This window comes from Penaeus vannamei, unplaced genomic scaffold, assembly GCF_042767895.1.
Source record: "Penaeus vannamei isolate JL-2024 unplaced genomic scaffold, ASM4276789v1 unanchor4801, whole genome shotgun sequence".
NCBI classification, from domain to species: domain Eukaryota; kingdom Metazoa; phylum Arthropoda; class Malacostraca; order Decapoda; family Penaeidae; genus Penaeus; species Penaeus vannamei.
In genome coordinates, this window is record NW_027217780.1 from 1 (window position 1) to 13,670 (window position 13,670).

The following is a 13,670-nucleotide window of genomic DNA, read 5'->3' on the forward strand; positions in this document are numbered from 1 at the left end:
GGGCTCGTGGACGGCCTCCATCTTGTGGTCGAGGACGGCCTTCTCCAAAGCCTGCATCTCGGGCTCGAGGACGGCCTCCATCTTGGGCTCGAGGACGGCCTTCTCCTCCGAATCCTCCATCTCGGGCTCGAGGATGGCCTCCATCTTGGGCTCGAGGACGGCCTTCTCCTCCAAAGCCTCCATCTCGGGCTCGAGGACGGCCTCCTCCTCCGGAGCCTCCATCTCGGGCCCGTGGACGGCCTCCATCTTGGGGTCGAGGACGGCCTTCTCCAAAGCCTGCATCTCGGGCTCGAGGACGGCCTCCATCTTGGGCTCGAGGACGGCCTTCTCCACCGAAGCCTCCATCTCGGGCTCGAGGACGGCCTCCATCTTGGGCTCGAGGACGGCCTTCTCCTCCAAAGCCTCCATCTCGGGCTCGAGGACGGCCTCCTCCTCCGGAGCCTCCATCTCGGGCTCGTGGACGGCCTCCTTCTTGGGGTTGAGGACGGCCTTCTCCAAAGCCTGCATCTCGGGCTCGAGGACGGCCTCCATCTTGGGCTCGAGGACGGCCTTCTCCTCCAAAGCCTCCATCTCGGGCTCGAGGACGGCCTCCTCCTCCGGAGCCTCCATCTCGGGCTCGTGGACGGCCTCCTTCTTGGGGTTGAGGACGGCCTTCTCCAAAGCCTGCATCTCGGGCTCGAGGACGGCCTCCATCTTGGGCTCGAGGACGGCCTCCTCCTCCGGAGCCTCCATCTCGGGCTCGTGGACGGCCTCCTTCTTGGGGTTGAGGACGGCCTTCTCCAAAGCCTGCATCTCGGGCTCGAGGACGGCCTCCATCTCGGGCTCGTGGACGGCCTCCTCCTCCTCCTTCTCCGGAGCCTCCACCTCGGGCTCGGGGACGGCCTCCATCTCGGGCTCGAGGACCGCCTTCTCCGAAGCCTCCATCTCGGGCTCGAGGACGGCCTCCTCCTCCGAAGCCTGCATCTCGGGCTCGAGGACGGCCTTCTCCGAGACCTCCATCTCGGACTCGAGGACGGCCTCCTCCTCCGGAGTCTCGGACTCGAGGACGGCCTCCTCCTCTGGAATCTCGGACGGCCTACCCCTCCGGAATCTCGGACTCGAGGATGGCCTCCTCCTCCGTAGTCTCGGACTCGAGGACGGCCTCCTCCTCCGGAGTCTCGGACTCGAGGACGGCCTCCTCCTCCGGAGTCTCGGACTCGAGGACGGCCTCCTCCTCCGGAGTCTCGGGCTCGAGGACGGCCTCCTCCTCCGGAGTCTCGGACTCGAGGACGGCCTCCTCCTCCGGAGTCTCGGACTCGAGGACGGCCTCCTCCTCCGGAGTCTCGGGCTCGAGGACGGCCTCCTCCTCCGAAGTCTCGGACTCGAGGACGGCCTCCTCCTCCGGAGTCTCGGACTCGAGGACGGCCTACTCCTTCGGAGCCTCCATCTCGGGCTCGAAAACGGCCTCCATCTCGGGCTCGAAAACAGCCTCCTCCTCTGGAGCCCCCATCTCGGGCTCGAGGACGGCCTCCTCCTCCGGAGCCTCCACCTCGGGCTCGAGGACGGCCTCCTCCTCCGGAACCTCCTTCTTGGGCTCGAGGAAGGCCTCCATCTTGGGCTCGAAAACGGCCTCCATCTCGGGCTCGAAAACGGCCTCCTCCTCCGGAGTCTGCATCTCGGGATCGGCCTCCTCCTCCGGAACCTGCATCACGGGCACAAGGACGGCCTCCATCTCGGGCTCGAAAACAGCCTCCTCCTCCGGAGCCTCCATCTCGGGATCGAGGACGGCCTCCTCCTCCGGAACCTGCATCTCGGGCTCAAGGACGGCCTCCATCTCGGGCTCGAAAACAGCCTCCTCCTCCGGAGCCTCCATCTCGGACTCGAGGACGGCCTCCTCCTCCGGAGTCTGCATCTCGGGCTCAAAGACGGCCTCCATCTCGGGCTCGAGGACAGATCGGAAATCCATGTTCCGTTGAAGGAGTTTGCGAAGAAAGTCCCATTGAGCACCTCGGCCAGGTCTATGCCTCCGGGAGTGGCCGTGAGCGCAGAGGTGAGAGTGATGGGGCTGCCGTATCTCCTTCTCGGGTTAGAGGACGGCCTCCTCCTCCGGAATCTCAGACTCATCCTCCTCCGAAGTCTCGGACTCGAGGACGGCCTCCTCCTCCGGAATCTCGGACTCGAGGACGGCCTCCTCCTCCGGAATCTCAGGCTCGTCCTCCTCCGAAGTCTCGGACTCGAGGACGGCCTCCTCCTCCGGAATCTCAGACTCATCCTCCTCCGAAGTCTCGGACTCGAGGACGGCCTCCTCCTCCGGAATCTCAGGCTCGTCCTCCTCCGAAGTCTCGGACTCGAGGACGGCCTCCTCCTCCGGAATCTCAGACTCATCCTCCTCCGAAGTCTCGGACTCGAGGACGGCCTCCTCCTCCGGAATCTCAGGCTCGTCCTCCTCCGAAGTCTCGGACTCGAGGACGGCCTCCTCCTCCGGAATCTCAGACTCATCCTCCTCCGAAGTCTCGGACTCGAGGACGGCCTCCTCCTCCGGAATCTCAGGCTCGTCCTCCTCCGAAGTCTCGGACTCGAGGACGGCCTCCTCCTCCGGAATCTCAGGCTCGTCCTCCTCCGAAGTCTCGGACTCGAGGACGGCCTCCTCCTCCGAAGTCTCGGACTCGAGGACGGCCTCCTCCTCCGGAGTCTCAGGCTCGTCCTCCTCCGAAGTCTCGGACTCGAGGACGGCCTCCTCCTCCGGAGTCTCAGGCTCGTCCTCCTCCGAAGTCTCGGACTCGAGGACGGCCTCCTCCTCCGGAATCTCAGGCTCGTCCTCCTCCGAAGTCTCGGACTCGAGGACGGCCTCCTCCTCCGGAATCTCAGACTCATCCTCCTCCGAAGTCTCGGACTCGAGGACGGCCTCCTCCTCCGGAATCTCAGACTCATCCTCCTCCGAAGTCTCGGACTCGAGGACGGCCTCCTCCTCCGGAATCTCAGACTCATCCTCCTCCGAAGTCTCGGACTCGAGGACGGCCTCCTCCTCCGGAGTCTCAGGCTCGTCCTCCTCCGAAGTCTCGGACTCGAGGACGGCCTCCTCCTCCGGAGTCTCAGGCTCGTCCTCCTCCGAAGTCTCGGACTCGAGGACGGCCTCCTCCTCCGGAATCTCAGACTCATCCTCCTCCGAAGTCTCGGACTCGAGGACGGCCTCCTCCTCCGGAATCTCAGACTCATCCTCCTCCGAAGTCTCGGACTCGAGGACGGCCTCCTCCTCCGGAATCTCAGACTCGTCCTCCTCCGAAGTCTCGGACTCGAGGACGGCCTCCTCCTCCGGAATCTCAGGCTCGTCCTCCTCCGAAGTCTCGGACTCGAGGACGGCCTCCTCCTCCGGAATCTCAGGCTCGTCCTCCTCCGAAGTCTCGGACTCGAGGACGGCCTCCTCCTCCGGAATCTCAGGCTCGTCCTCCTCCGAAGTCTCGGACTCGAGGACGGCCTCCTCCTCCGGAATCTCAGGCTCGTCCTCCTCCGAAGTCTCGGACTCGAGGACGGCCTCCTCCTCCGGAATCTCAGGCTCGTCCTCCTCCGAAGTCTCGGACTCGAGGACGGCCTCCTCCTCCGGAGTCTCAGGCTCGTCCTCCTCCGAAGTCTCGGACTCGAGGACGGCCTCCTCCTCCGGAATCTCAGGCTCGTCCTCCTCCGAAGTCTCGGACTCGAGGACGGCCTCCTCCTCCGGAATCTCAGGCTCGTCCTCCTCCGAAGTCTCGGACTCGAGGACGGCCTCCTCCTCCGGAATCTCAGGCTCGTCCTCCTCCGAAGTCTCGGACTCGAGGACGGCCTCCTCCTCCGGAATCTCAGGCTCGTCCTCCTCCGAAGTCTCGGACTCGAGGACGGCCTCCTCCTCCGGAATCTCAGGCTCGTCCTCCTCCGAAGTCTCGGACTCGAGGACGGCCTCCTCCTCCGGAGTCTCGGACTCGAGGACGGCCTCCTCCTCCGGAATCTCAGACTCGTCCTCCTCCGAAGTCTCGGACTCGAGGACGGCCTCCTCCTCCGGAATCTCAGGCTCGTCCTCCTCCGAAGTCTCGGACTCGAGGACGGCCTTCTCCTCCGGAATCTCAGGCTCGTCCTCCTCCGAAGTCTCGGACTCGAGGACGGCCTCCTCCTCCGGAATCTCAGGCTCGTCCTCCTCCGAAGTCTCGGACTCGAAAACGGCCTCCTCCTCCGGAGCCTCCATCTCGGGCTCGAGGACGGCCTCCTCCTCCGGAATCTCAGTCTCGTCCTCCTCCGAAGTCTCGGACTCGAGGACGGCCTCCTCCTCCGGAATCTCAGGCTCGTCCTCCTCCGAAGTCTCGGACTCGAGGACGGCCTCCTCCTCCGGAGTGTCAGACTCATCCTCCTCCGAAGTCTCGGACTCGATATCGGCCTCCTCCTCCGGAATCTCAGACTCATCCTCCTCCGAAGTCTCGGACTCGAGGACGGCCTCCTCCTCCGGAATCTCAGGCTCGTCCTCCTCCGAAGTCTCGGACTCGAGGACGGCCTCCTCCTCCGGAATCTCAGACTCATCCTCCTCCGAAGTCTCGGACTCGAGGACGGCCTCCTCCTCCGGAGTCTCAGGCTCGTCCTCCTCCGAAGTCTCGGACTCGAGGACGGCCTCCTCCTCCGGAGTCTCAGGCTCGTCCTCCTCCGAAGTCTCGGACTCGAGGACGGCCTCCTCCTCCGGAGTCTCAGGCTCGTCCTCCTCCGAAGTCTCGGACTCGAGGACGGCCTCCTCCTCCGGAATCTCAGACTCATCCTCCTCCGAAGTCTCGGACTCGAGGACGGCCTCCTCCTCCGGAATCTCAGACTCATCCTCCTCCGAAGTCTCGGACTCGAGGACGGCCTCCTCCTCCGGAATCTCAGGTTCGTCCTCCTCCGAAGTCTCGGACTCGAGGACGGCCTCCTCCTCCGGAGTGTCAGGCTCGTCCTCCTCCGAAGTCTCGGACTCGAGGACGGCCTCCTCCTCCGGAATCTCAGGCTCATCTTCCTCCGAAGTCTCGGACTCGAGGACGGCCTCCTCCTCCGGAATCTCAGGCTCGTCCTCCTCCGAAGTCTCGGACTCGAGGACGGCCTCCTCCTCCGGAGTCTCAGGCTCGTCCTCCGAAGTCTCGGACTCGAGGACGGCCTCCTCCTCCGGAATCTCAGACTCATCCTCCTCCGAAGTCTCGGACTCGAGGACGGCCTCCTCCTCCGGAGTCTCAGGCTCGTCCTCCTCCGAAGTCTCGGACTCGAGGACGGCCTCCTCCTCCGGAATCTCAGACTCATCCTCCTCCGAAGTCTCGGACTCGAGGACGGCCTCCTCCTCCGGAATCTCAGGCTCGTCCTCCTCCGAAGTCTCGGACTCGAGGACGGCCTCCTCCTCCGGAATCTCAGACTCATCCTCCTCCGAAGTCTCGGACTCGAGGACGGCCTCCTCCTCCGGAATCTCAGGCTCGTCCTCCTCCGAAGTCTCGGACTCGAGGACGGCCTCCTCCTCCGGAGTCTCAGGCTCGTCCTCCTCCGAAGTCTCGGACTCGAGGACGGCCTCCTCCTCCGGAATCTCAGACTCATCCTCCTCCGAAGTCTCGGACTCGAGGACGGCCTCCTCCTCCGGAGTCTCAGGCTCGTCCTCCTCCGAAGTCTCGGACTCGAGGACGGCCTCCTCCTCCGGAATCTCAGACTCATCCTCCTCCGAAGTCTCGGACTCGAGGACGGCCTCCTCCTCCGAAGTCTCGGACTCGAGGACGGCCTCCTCCTCCGGAATCTCAGACTCATCCTCCTCCGAAGTCTCGGACTCGAGGACGGCCTCCTCCTCCGGAGTCTCAGGCTCGTCCTCCTCCGAAGTCTCGGACTCGAGGACGGCCTCCTCCTCCGGAATCTCAGGCTCGTCCTCCTCCGAAGTCTCGGACTCGAGGACGGCCTCCTCCTCCGGAATCTCAGGCTCGTCCTCCTCCGAAGTCTCGGACTCGAGGACGGCCTCCTCCTCCGGAATCTCAGACTCATCCTCCTCCGAAGTCTCGGACTCGAGGACGGCCTCCTCCTCCGGAATCTCAGGCTCGTCCTCCTCCGAAGTCTCGGACTCGAGGACGGCCTCCTCCTCCGGAGTCTCAGGCTCGTCCTCCTCCGAAGTCTCGGACTCGAGGACGGCCTCCTCCTCCGGAATCTCAGACTCATCCTCCTCCGAAGTCTCGGACTCGAGGACGGCCTCCTCCTCCGGAGTCTCAGGCTCGTCCTCCTCCGAAGTCTCGGACTCGAGGACGGCCTCCTCCTCCGGAATCTCAGACTCATCCTCCTCCGAAGTCTCGGACTCGAGGACGGCCTCCTCCTCCGGAATCTCAGACTCATCCTCCTCCGAAGTCTCGGACTCGAGGACGGCCTCAATCTCGGGCTCTAAAACGGCCTCCTTCTCCGGAGCCTCCATCACTGGCTCGAGGACGGCCTCCTCCTCCGGAGTCTCAGGCTCGTCCTCCTCCGAAGTCTCGGACTCGAGGACAGCCTCCTCCTGCGGAGTCTCAGGCTCATCCTCCTCCGAAGTCTCGGACTCGAGGACGGCCTCCATCTCGGGATCGTGGACGGCCTCCTCCTCCAGAGCCTGCATCTCGGGCTCGAGGACGGTCTCCTCCTCCGGAGCCTCCATCTCGGGCTCGTGGACGGCCTCCTCCTCCGGAGTCTCAGGCTCGTCCTCCTCCGAAGTCTCGGACTCGAGGACAGCCTCCTCCTCCGGAGTCTCAGGCTCATCCTCCTCCGAAGTCTCGGACTCGAGGACGGCCTCCTCCTCCGGAGCCTCCATCACGGACTCGAGGACGGCCTCCTTCTCCGGAGTCTCAGGCTCGTCCTCCTCCGAAGTCTCGGACTCGAGGACGGCCTCCATATCGGGCTCGAAAACGGCCTCCTTCTCCGGAGCCTCCATCTCTGACTCGAGGACGGCCTCCTCCTCCGGAGTCTCAGGCTCGTCCTCCTCCGAAGTCTCGGATTCGAGGACGGCCTCCTCCTCCGGAGTCTCAGGCTTGTCCTCCTCCGAAGTCTCGGACTCGAGGACGGCATCCTCCTCCGGAGTCTCAGGCTCGTCCTCCTCCGAAGTCTCGGACTCGAGGACGGCCTCCTCCTCCGGAGTCTCAGGCTCGTCCTCCTCCGAAGTCTCGGACTCGAGGACGGCCTCCTCCTCCGGAGTCTCAGGCTCGTCCTCCTCCGAAGTCTCGGACTCGAGGACGGCCTCCATCTTGGGGTCAAAAACGCCCTCCTCTTCTGGAGCCTCCATCTCGTGCTCGAAAACGGCCTCCATCTCGGACTCGAGGACGGCCTCCTCCTCCGGAGCCTCCATCTCGGGCTCGAGGACGGCCTCCTCCTCCGGAGCCTCCATCTCGGACTCGAGGACGGCCTCCTCCTCCGGAATCTCAGACTCATCCTCCTCCGAAGTCTCGGACTCGCGGACGGCCTCCTCCTCCGGAATCTCAGGCTCGTCCTCCTCCGAAGTCTCGGACTCGAGGACGGCCTCCTCCTCCGGAGTCTCAGGCTCGTCCTCCTCCGAAGTCTCGGACTCGAGGACGGCCTCCTCCTCCGGAATCTCAGACTCATCCTCCTCCGAAGTCTCGGATTCGAGGACGGCCTCCTCCTCCGGAGTCTCAGGCTCGTCCTCCTCCGAAGTCTCGGACTCGAGGACGGCCTCCTCCTCCGGAATCTCAGACTCATCCTCCTCCGAAGTCTCGGACTCGAGGACGGCCTCCTCCTCCGAAGTCTCGGACTCGAGGACGGCCTCCTCCTCCGGAATCTCAGACTCATCCTCCTCCGAAGTCTCGGACTCGAGGACGGCCTCCTCCTCCGGAGTCTCAGGCTCGTCCTCCTCCGAAGTCTCGGACTCGAGGACGGCCTCCTCCTCCGGAATCTCAGACTCATCCTCCTCCGAAGTCTCGGACTCGCGGACGGCCTCCTCCTCCGGAATCTCAGGCTCGTCCTCCTCCGAAGTCTCGGACTCGAGGACGGCCTCCTCCTCCGGAATCTCAGACTCATCCTCCTCCGAAGTCTCGGACTCGCGGACGGCCTCCTCCTCCGGAATCTCAGGCTCGTCCTCCTCCGAAGTCTCGGACTCGAGGACGGCCTCCTCCTCCGGAGTCTCAGGCTCGTCCTCCTCCGAAGTCTCGGACTCGAGGACGGCCTCCTCCTCCGGAATCTCAGACTCATCCTCCTCCGAAGTCTCGGACTCGAGGACGGCCTCCTCCTCCGGAGTCTCAGGCTCGTCCTCCTCCGAAGTCTCGGACTCGAGGACGGCCTCCTCCTCCGGAATCTCAGACTCATCCTCCTCCGAAGTCTCGGACTCGAGGACGGCTTCCTCCTCCGGAATCTCAGACTCATCCTCCTCCGAAGTCTCGGACTCGAGGACGGCCTCAATCTCGGGCTCTAAAACGGCCTCCTTCTCCGGAGCCTCCATCACTGGCTCGAGGACGGCCTCCTCCTCCGGAGTCTCAGGCTCGTCCTCCTCCGAAGTCTCGGACTCGCTATCTGCCTCCTCCGGAGTCTCAAGCTCGTCCTCCTCCGAAGTCTCGGACTCGAGGACGGCCTCCATCTCGGGCTCGAAAACGGCCTCCTCCTCCGGAGCCTCCATCTCGGGCTCGAGGACAGCCTCCTCCTCCGGAGTCTTCATCTCGGACTCGAGGACAGCCTCCTCTGGAGTCTCAGGCTCGTCCTCCGAAGTCTCGGACTCGAGGACGGCCTCCTCCTCCGGAGTCTCAGGTTCGTCCTCCTCCGAAGTCTCGGACTCGAGGACGGCCTCCTTCTCCGGAGCCTCCATCACGGGCTCGAGGACGGCCTCCTCCTCCGGATTTTCAGGCTCGTCCTCCTCCGAAGTCTCGGACTCGAGGACGGCCTCCATATCGGGCTCGAAAACGGCCTCCTTCTCCGGAGCCTCCATCTCTGACTCGAGGACGGCCTCCTCCTCCGGAGTCTCAGGCTCGTCCTCCTCCGAAGTCTCGGATTCGAGGACGGCCTCCTCCTCCGGAGTCTCAGGCTTGTCCTCCTCCGAAGTCTCGGACTCGAGGACGGCATCCTCCTCCGGAGTCTCAGGCTCGTCCTCCTCCGAAGTCTCGGACTCGAGGACGGCCTCCTTCTCCGGAGTCTCAGGCTCGTTCTCCTCCGAAGTCTCGGACTCGATATCGGCCTCCTCCTCCGGAGTCTCAGGCTCGTCCTCCTCCGAAGTCTCGGACTCGAGGACGGCCTCCATCTTGGGGTCAAAAACGCCCTCCTCTTCTGGAGCCTCCATCTCGTGCTCGAAAACGGCCTCCATCTCGGACTCGAGGACGGCCTCCTCCTCCGGAGCCTCCATCTCGGGCTCGAGGACGGCCTCCTCCTCCGGAGCCTCCATCTCGGGCTCGAGGACGGCCTCCTCCTCCGGAGCCTCCATCTCGGGCTCGAGGACGGCCTCCTCCTCCGGAGCCTCCATCTCGGGCTCGAGGACGGCCTCCTCCTCCGGAGCCTCCATCTCGGGCTCGAGGACGGCCTCCTCCTCCGGAGCCTCCATCTCGGGCTCGAGGACGGCCTCCTCCTCCGGAGCCTCCATCTCGGGCTCGAGGACGGCCTCCTCCTCCGGAGCCTCCATCTCGGGCTCGAGGACGGCCTCCTCCTCCGGAGCCTCCATCTCGGGCTCGAGGACGGCCTCCTCCTCCGGAGCCTCCATCTCGGGCTCGAGGACGGCCTCCTCCTCCGGAGCCTCCATCTCGGGCTCGAGGACGGCCTCCTCCTCCGGAGCCTCCATCTCGGGCTCGAGGACGGCCTCCTCCTCCGGAGCCTCCATCTCGGGCTCGAGGACGGCCTCCTCCTCCGGAGCCTCCATCTCGGGCTCGAGGACGGCCTCCTCCTCCGGAGCCTCCATCTCGGGCTCGAGGACGGCCTCCTCCTCCGGAGCCTCCATCTCGGGCTCGAGGACGGCCTCCTCCTCCGGAGCCTCCATCTCGGGCTCGAGGACGGTCTCCTCCTCCGGAGCCTCCATCTCGGGCTCGAGGACGGCCTCCTCCTCCGGAGCCTCCATCTCGGGCTCGAGGACGGCCTCCTCCTCCGGAGCCTCCATCTCGGGCTCGAGGACGGCCTCCTCCTCCGGAGCCTCCATCTCGGGCTCGAGGACGGCCTCCTCCTCCGGAGCCTCCATCTCGGGCTCGAGGACGGCCTCCTCCTCCGGAGCCTCCATCTCGGGCTCGAGGACGGCCTCCTCCTCCGGAGCCTCCATCTCGGGCTCGAGGACGGCCTCCTCCTCCGGAGCCTCCATCTCGGGCTCGAGGACGGCCTCCTCCTCCGGAGCCTCCATCTCAGGCTCGAGGACGGCCTCCTCCTCCGGAGCCTCCATCTCGGGCTCGAGGACGGCCTCCTCCTCCGGAGCCTCCATCTCGGGCTCGAGGACGGCCTCCTCCTCCGGAGCCTCCATCTCGGGCTCGAGGACGGCCTCCTCCTCCGGAGCCTCCATCTCGGGCTCGAGGACGGCCTCCTCCTCCGGAGCCTCCATCTCGGGCTCGAGGACGGCCTTCATCTCGGGCTTGAGGACGGCCTCCATCTCGGGCTCGAAAACGGCCTCCTCCTCCGGAGCCTTCATCTCGGGCTCGAGGATGGCCTCCATCTCGGGCTCGAGGATGGCCTTCTCCTCCGGAACCTGCATCTCGGGCTCGAAAACGGCCTCCTCCTCCGGAGCCTTCATCTCGGGCTCCATCTCGGGCTCGAGGACGGTCTCCTCCTCCGGAGCCTCCATCTCGGGCTCGAGGACGGCCTCCTCCTCCGGAGCCTCCATCTCGGGCTCGAGGACGGCCTTCATCTCGGGCTTGAGGACGGCCTCCATCTCGGGCTCGAAAACGGCCTCCATCTCGGGCTCGAAAACGGCCTCCTCCTCCGGAGCCTTCATCTCGGGCTCGAGGATGGCCTCCATCTCGGGCTCGAGGATGGCCTTCTCCTCCGGAACCTGCATCTCGGGCTCGAAAACGGCCTCCTCCTCCGGAGCCTTCATCTCGGGCTCCATCTCGGGCTCGAGGACGGTCTCCTCCTCCGGAGCCTCCATCTCGGGCTCGAGGATGGCCTTCTCCTCCGGAGCCTCCATCTCGGGCTCGAGGATGGCCTTCTCCTCCGGAGCCTCCATCTCGGGCTCGAGGATGGCCTCCTCCTCCGGAGCCTTCATCTCGGGCTCCATCTCGGGCTCGAGGATGGCCTCCTCCGGAGCCTGCATCTCGGGCTCGAGGATGGCCTTCTCCTCCGGAGCCTGCATCTCGAGCTCGAGGACGGCCTCCTCAATTTTAAAGGTGGCCTTTTTCGGTTGTTTTTCGGCCTTGAGGGGCTCATTCGCGGTCATGAAGGGTGCCTTCGAGGACGACCTCCTCCTCCGGAGCCTCCATCTCGTGCTCGAAAACGGCTTCCTCCTCCGGAGGACCTTGAGGGGAGTCTTGGTCTTCCTTGGCACCTTATAGGGCACCTTTTTGGGCACCTGGTCGAGCACTTGGGTAAGCTTAGCGCTCTGCTCCTTGATCAAGACCTTGATGTATTCCACGGCTGACTTGACGTTCACGAGCAGACCCCCCACGCTGACGGGTGCTGCGTCGCCTCGTGACATTCTGATCCCAACGTTGTACTCGTTCTTCAGCCACTGCAACAGCACGGGGAGCGCCACCTCCTCGGGCTCGAGCACCTAGGTAGGCTTATCGCCCTGCTCGGCGTGCACGGGCAGACCCACCACGCTAACGGGTGCTGCGTCGGTTCGTGGCATTCTGATCCCAACGTTGTACTACTTCTTCAGCCACTGCAACAGCACGGGGAGTGCCACCTCCTCGGGCTCGGCCACGCCCTCAGCGCGGCTGAACTCCTTCTTGCACTGTCTGCGCCAGTAGTTACGAAGCTAAACAACTGTGCTTAACATGATGGCCGGCTCGAGGACGGCCTCCTCCTCCGGAGCCTCCATCTCGGGCTCGAGGACGGCCTCCTCCTCCGGAGCCTCCATCTCGGGCTCGAGGACGGCCTCCTCCTCCGAAGCCTTCATCTCGGGCTGAAGGACGGCCTCCTCCTCCGGAGCTTCCTTGGCCTTCTGTGCCTTGGCGACCTTCGATGCCTTGGCGGCCTTCGATGCCTTGGCGGCCTTCGATGCCTTGGCGGCCTTCGGTGCCTTGGCGGCCTTCGATGCCTTGGCGGCCTTCGGTGCCTTGGCGGCCTTCGGTGCCTTGGCGGCCTTCGGTGCCTTGGCGGCCTTCGGTGCCTTGGCGGCCTTCGGTGCCTTGGCGGCCTTCGGTGCCTTGGCGGCCTTCGGTGCCTTGGCGGCCTTCGGTGCCTTGGCGGCCTTCGATGCCTTGGCGGCCTTCGGTGCCTTGGCGGCCTTCGGTGCCTTGGCCTTCGAGGCGCCGTATATCGTACCCGAAGGAATATCGTACCCGAACAAAGAGTAAATAAATAAGAGAATTTATAACACAATGTAGCCGCAGGGGCCGTAGATCTGACTCGTAGCTGCCTTGGCCTTCGGTGACTTGGCTTTCGGTGACTTGGCCTTCGGTGACTTGGCCTTCGGTGACTTGGCCTTCGGTGACTTGGCCTTCGGTGACTTGGCCTTCGGTAGCTTGGCCTTCGGTAGCTTGGCCTTCGGTGACTTGGCCTTCGGTGACTTGGCCTTCGGTGACTTGGCCTTCGGTAGCTTGGCCTTCGGTAGCTTGGCCTTCGGTGACTTGGCCTTCGGTAGCTTGGCCTTCGGTGACTTGGCCTTCGGTAGCTTGGCCTTCGGTGACTTGGCCTTCGGTAGCTTGGCCTCCTTGGCTTCTTCCTCAGTGTCGCGTCGGCAGAATAGGCACCGCAGGGGATCCCACATCAGCGCCGAGTCTGTGCGGAAAAGAAGACACAGCTCGTCGGCGAGATCCAGCCACCCAGCTTGGCCACTGCGCCACCTGCAGAAGGCGGAGTAAGCGGCGCTGAGGATAAAGCACCAGCTGGTGATGAGAGCCGTGATGAGGGCCGTCTTCACTAGCGAGAAAGCTTATACTTGGCATGATTTGCCAAACTGTAGTAGGGATTCAACAGGGATTCCTATTACACTAACTAGCACAATAATTATAAATTTATTAAACATGTAAAAATGAACCAATAGAGAAACTCAGATACCAAAGGGGCGTTGGGTAGACCTTTAAACACCCCTAAACAACGGAATGGGTTAGGATCGATAATAAAAATGTGCTAAATATTGCTTTGACCATACATGTACAACTTACACACCCCTCTCCGCATTCTCCCCATCGAGTCCTCCCCAAACCCGAACAAAAAGGAAAAAAGAAAAATTAAAACCATCACCCCGTCGACTAATTGCGTGTGCACGTGACCCTCCCTTCCTTAGATTGGGGGGGGGGATTTTATATACATACATATATATATATATATATATATATATATATATATATATATATATATATATATGGGGGGGGATTTTATATACATATATATATATATATATATATATATATATATATATATATATATATATATGTATATAAAATATATATATATATATATATATATATATATATATATATATATATATATATATATATATATATATATATATAAATTTGCACCAAGTAGCTGCTTGGTTGGTTTTATATATATTTTATATATATATATATATATATATATATATATATATATATATATATATATATACATATATATATATATAAAACCAGCCAAGCAGCTACTTGGTGCAA

The 13,670-nt window shown here is 62.9% G+C and overlaps 3 protein-coding genes across 3 annotated transcripts; all 3 read right to left on the reverse strand.

Annotated features, from left to right (window-relative positions):
- Window positions 1–12: 12 nt before the first annotated feature.
- Window positions 13–999, reverse strand: LOC138861345 (neurofilament heavy polypeptide-like; the record flags this gene model as incomplete). Its single annotated transcript, XM_070120357.1, has 1 exon — window positions 13–999. A coding segment is annotated over exon 1 (987 nt), but the record flags the coding sequence as incomplete, so codon positions are not given.
- A 406-nt stretch (window positions 1,000–1,405) lies between these two features.
- Window positions 1,406–11,548, reverse strand: LOC138861346 (retinitis pigmentosa 1-like 1 protein). Its single transcript, XM_070120358.1, has 7 exons — window positions 11,075–11,548; window positions 10,715–10,981; window positions 10,415–10,630; window positions 8,294–8,821; window positions 6,282–6,565; window positions 1,631–2,003; window positions 1,406–1,549 (listed from the first exon to the last, which is right to left on the reverse strand). Exons 1-7 carry the CDS (start codon window positions 11,546–11,548, stop codon window positions 1,406–1,408), a joined length of 2,286 nt encoding a protein of 761 aa, XP_069976459.1.
- A 282-nt stretch (window positions 11,549–11,830) lies between these two features.
- Window positions 11,831–12,936, reverse strand: LOC138861347 (uncharacterized; the record flags this gene model as incomplete). Its single annotated transcript, XM_070120360.1, has 2 exons — window positions 11,831–12,310; window positions 12,395–12,936. Coding segments are annotated over 2 exons (1,022 nt in total), but the record flags the coding sequence as incomplete, so codon positions are not given.
- Between the last annotated feature and the right edge of the window lie 734 nt (window positions 12,937–13,670).

What these genes read in the sequence shown, in the direction of transcription:
- LOC138861346 (XM_070120358.1), bottom strand. Translation starts at nt 11,548, where the DNA reads ATGTCACGAGGCGACGCAGCACCCGTCAGCGTGGGGGGTCTGCTCGTG. An exon ending in TCCTCGAGCCCGAGATGGAG is followed by an intron (nt 8,822 to 10,414) that starts GCTCCGGAGGAG and finishes GCCGTCCTCGAG; the next exon opens with TCCGAGACTTCGGAGGAGGA. An exon ending in AGACTCCGGAGGAGGAGGCC is followed by an intron (nt 1,550 to 1,630) that starts GTTTTCGAGCCC and finishes GTTCCGGAGGAG; the next exon opens with GAGGCCGTCCTCGAGCCCGA.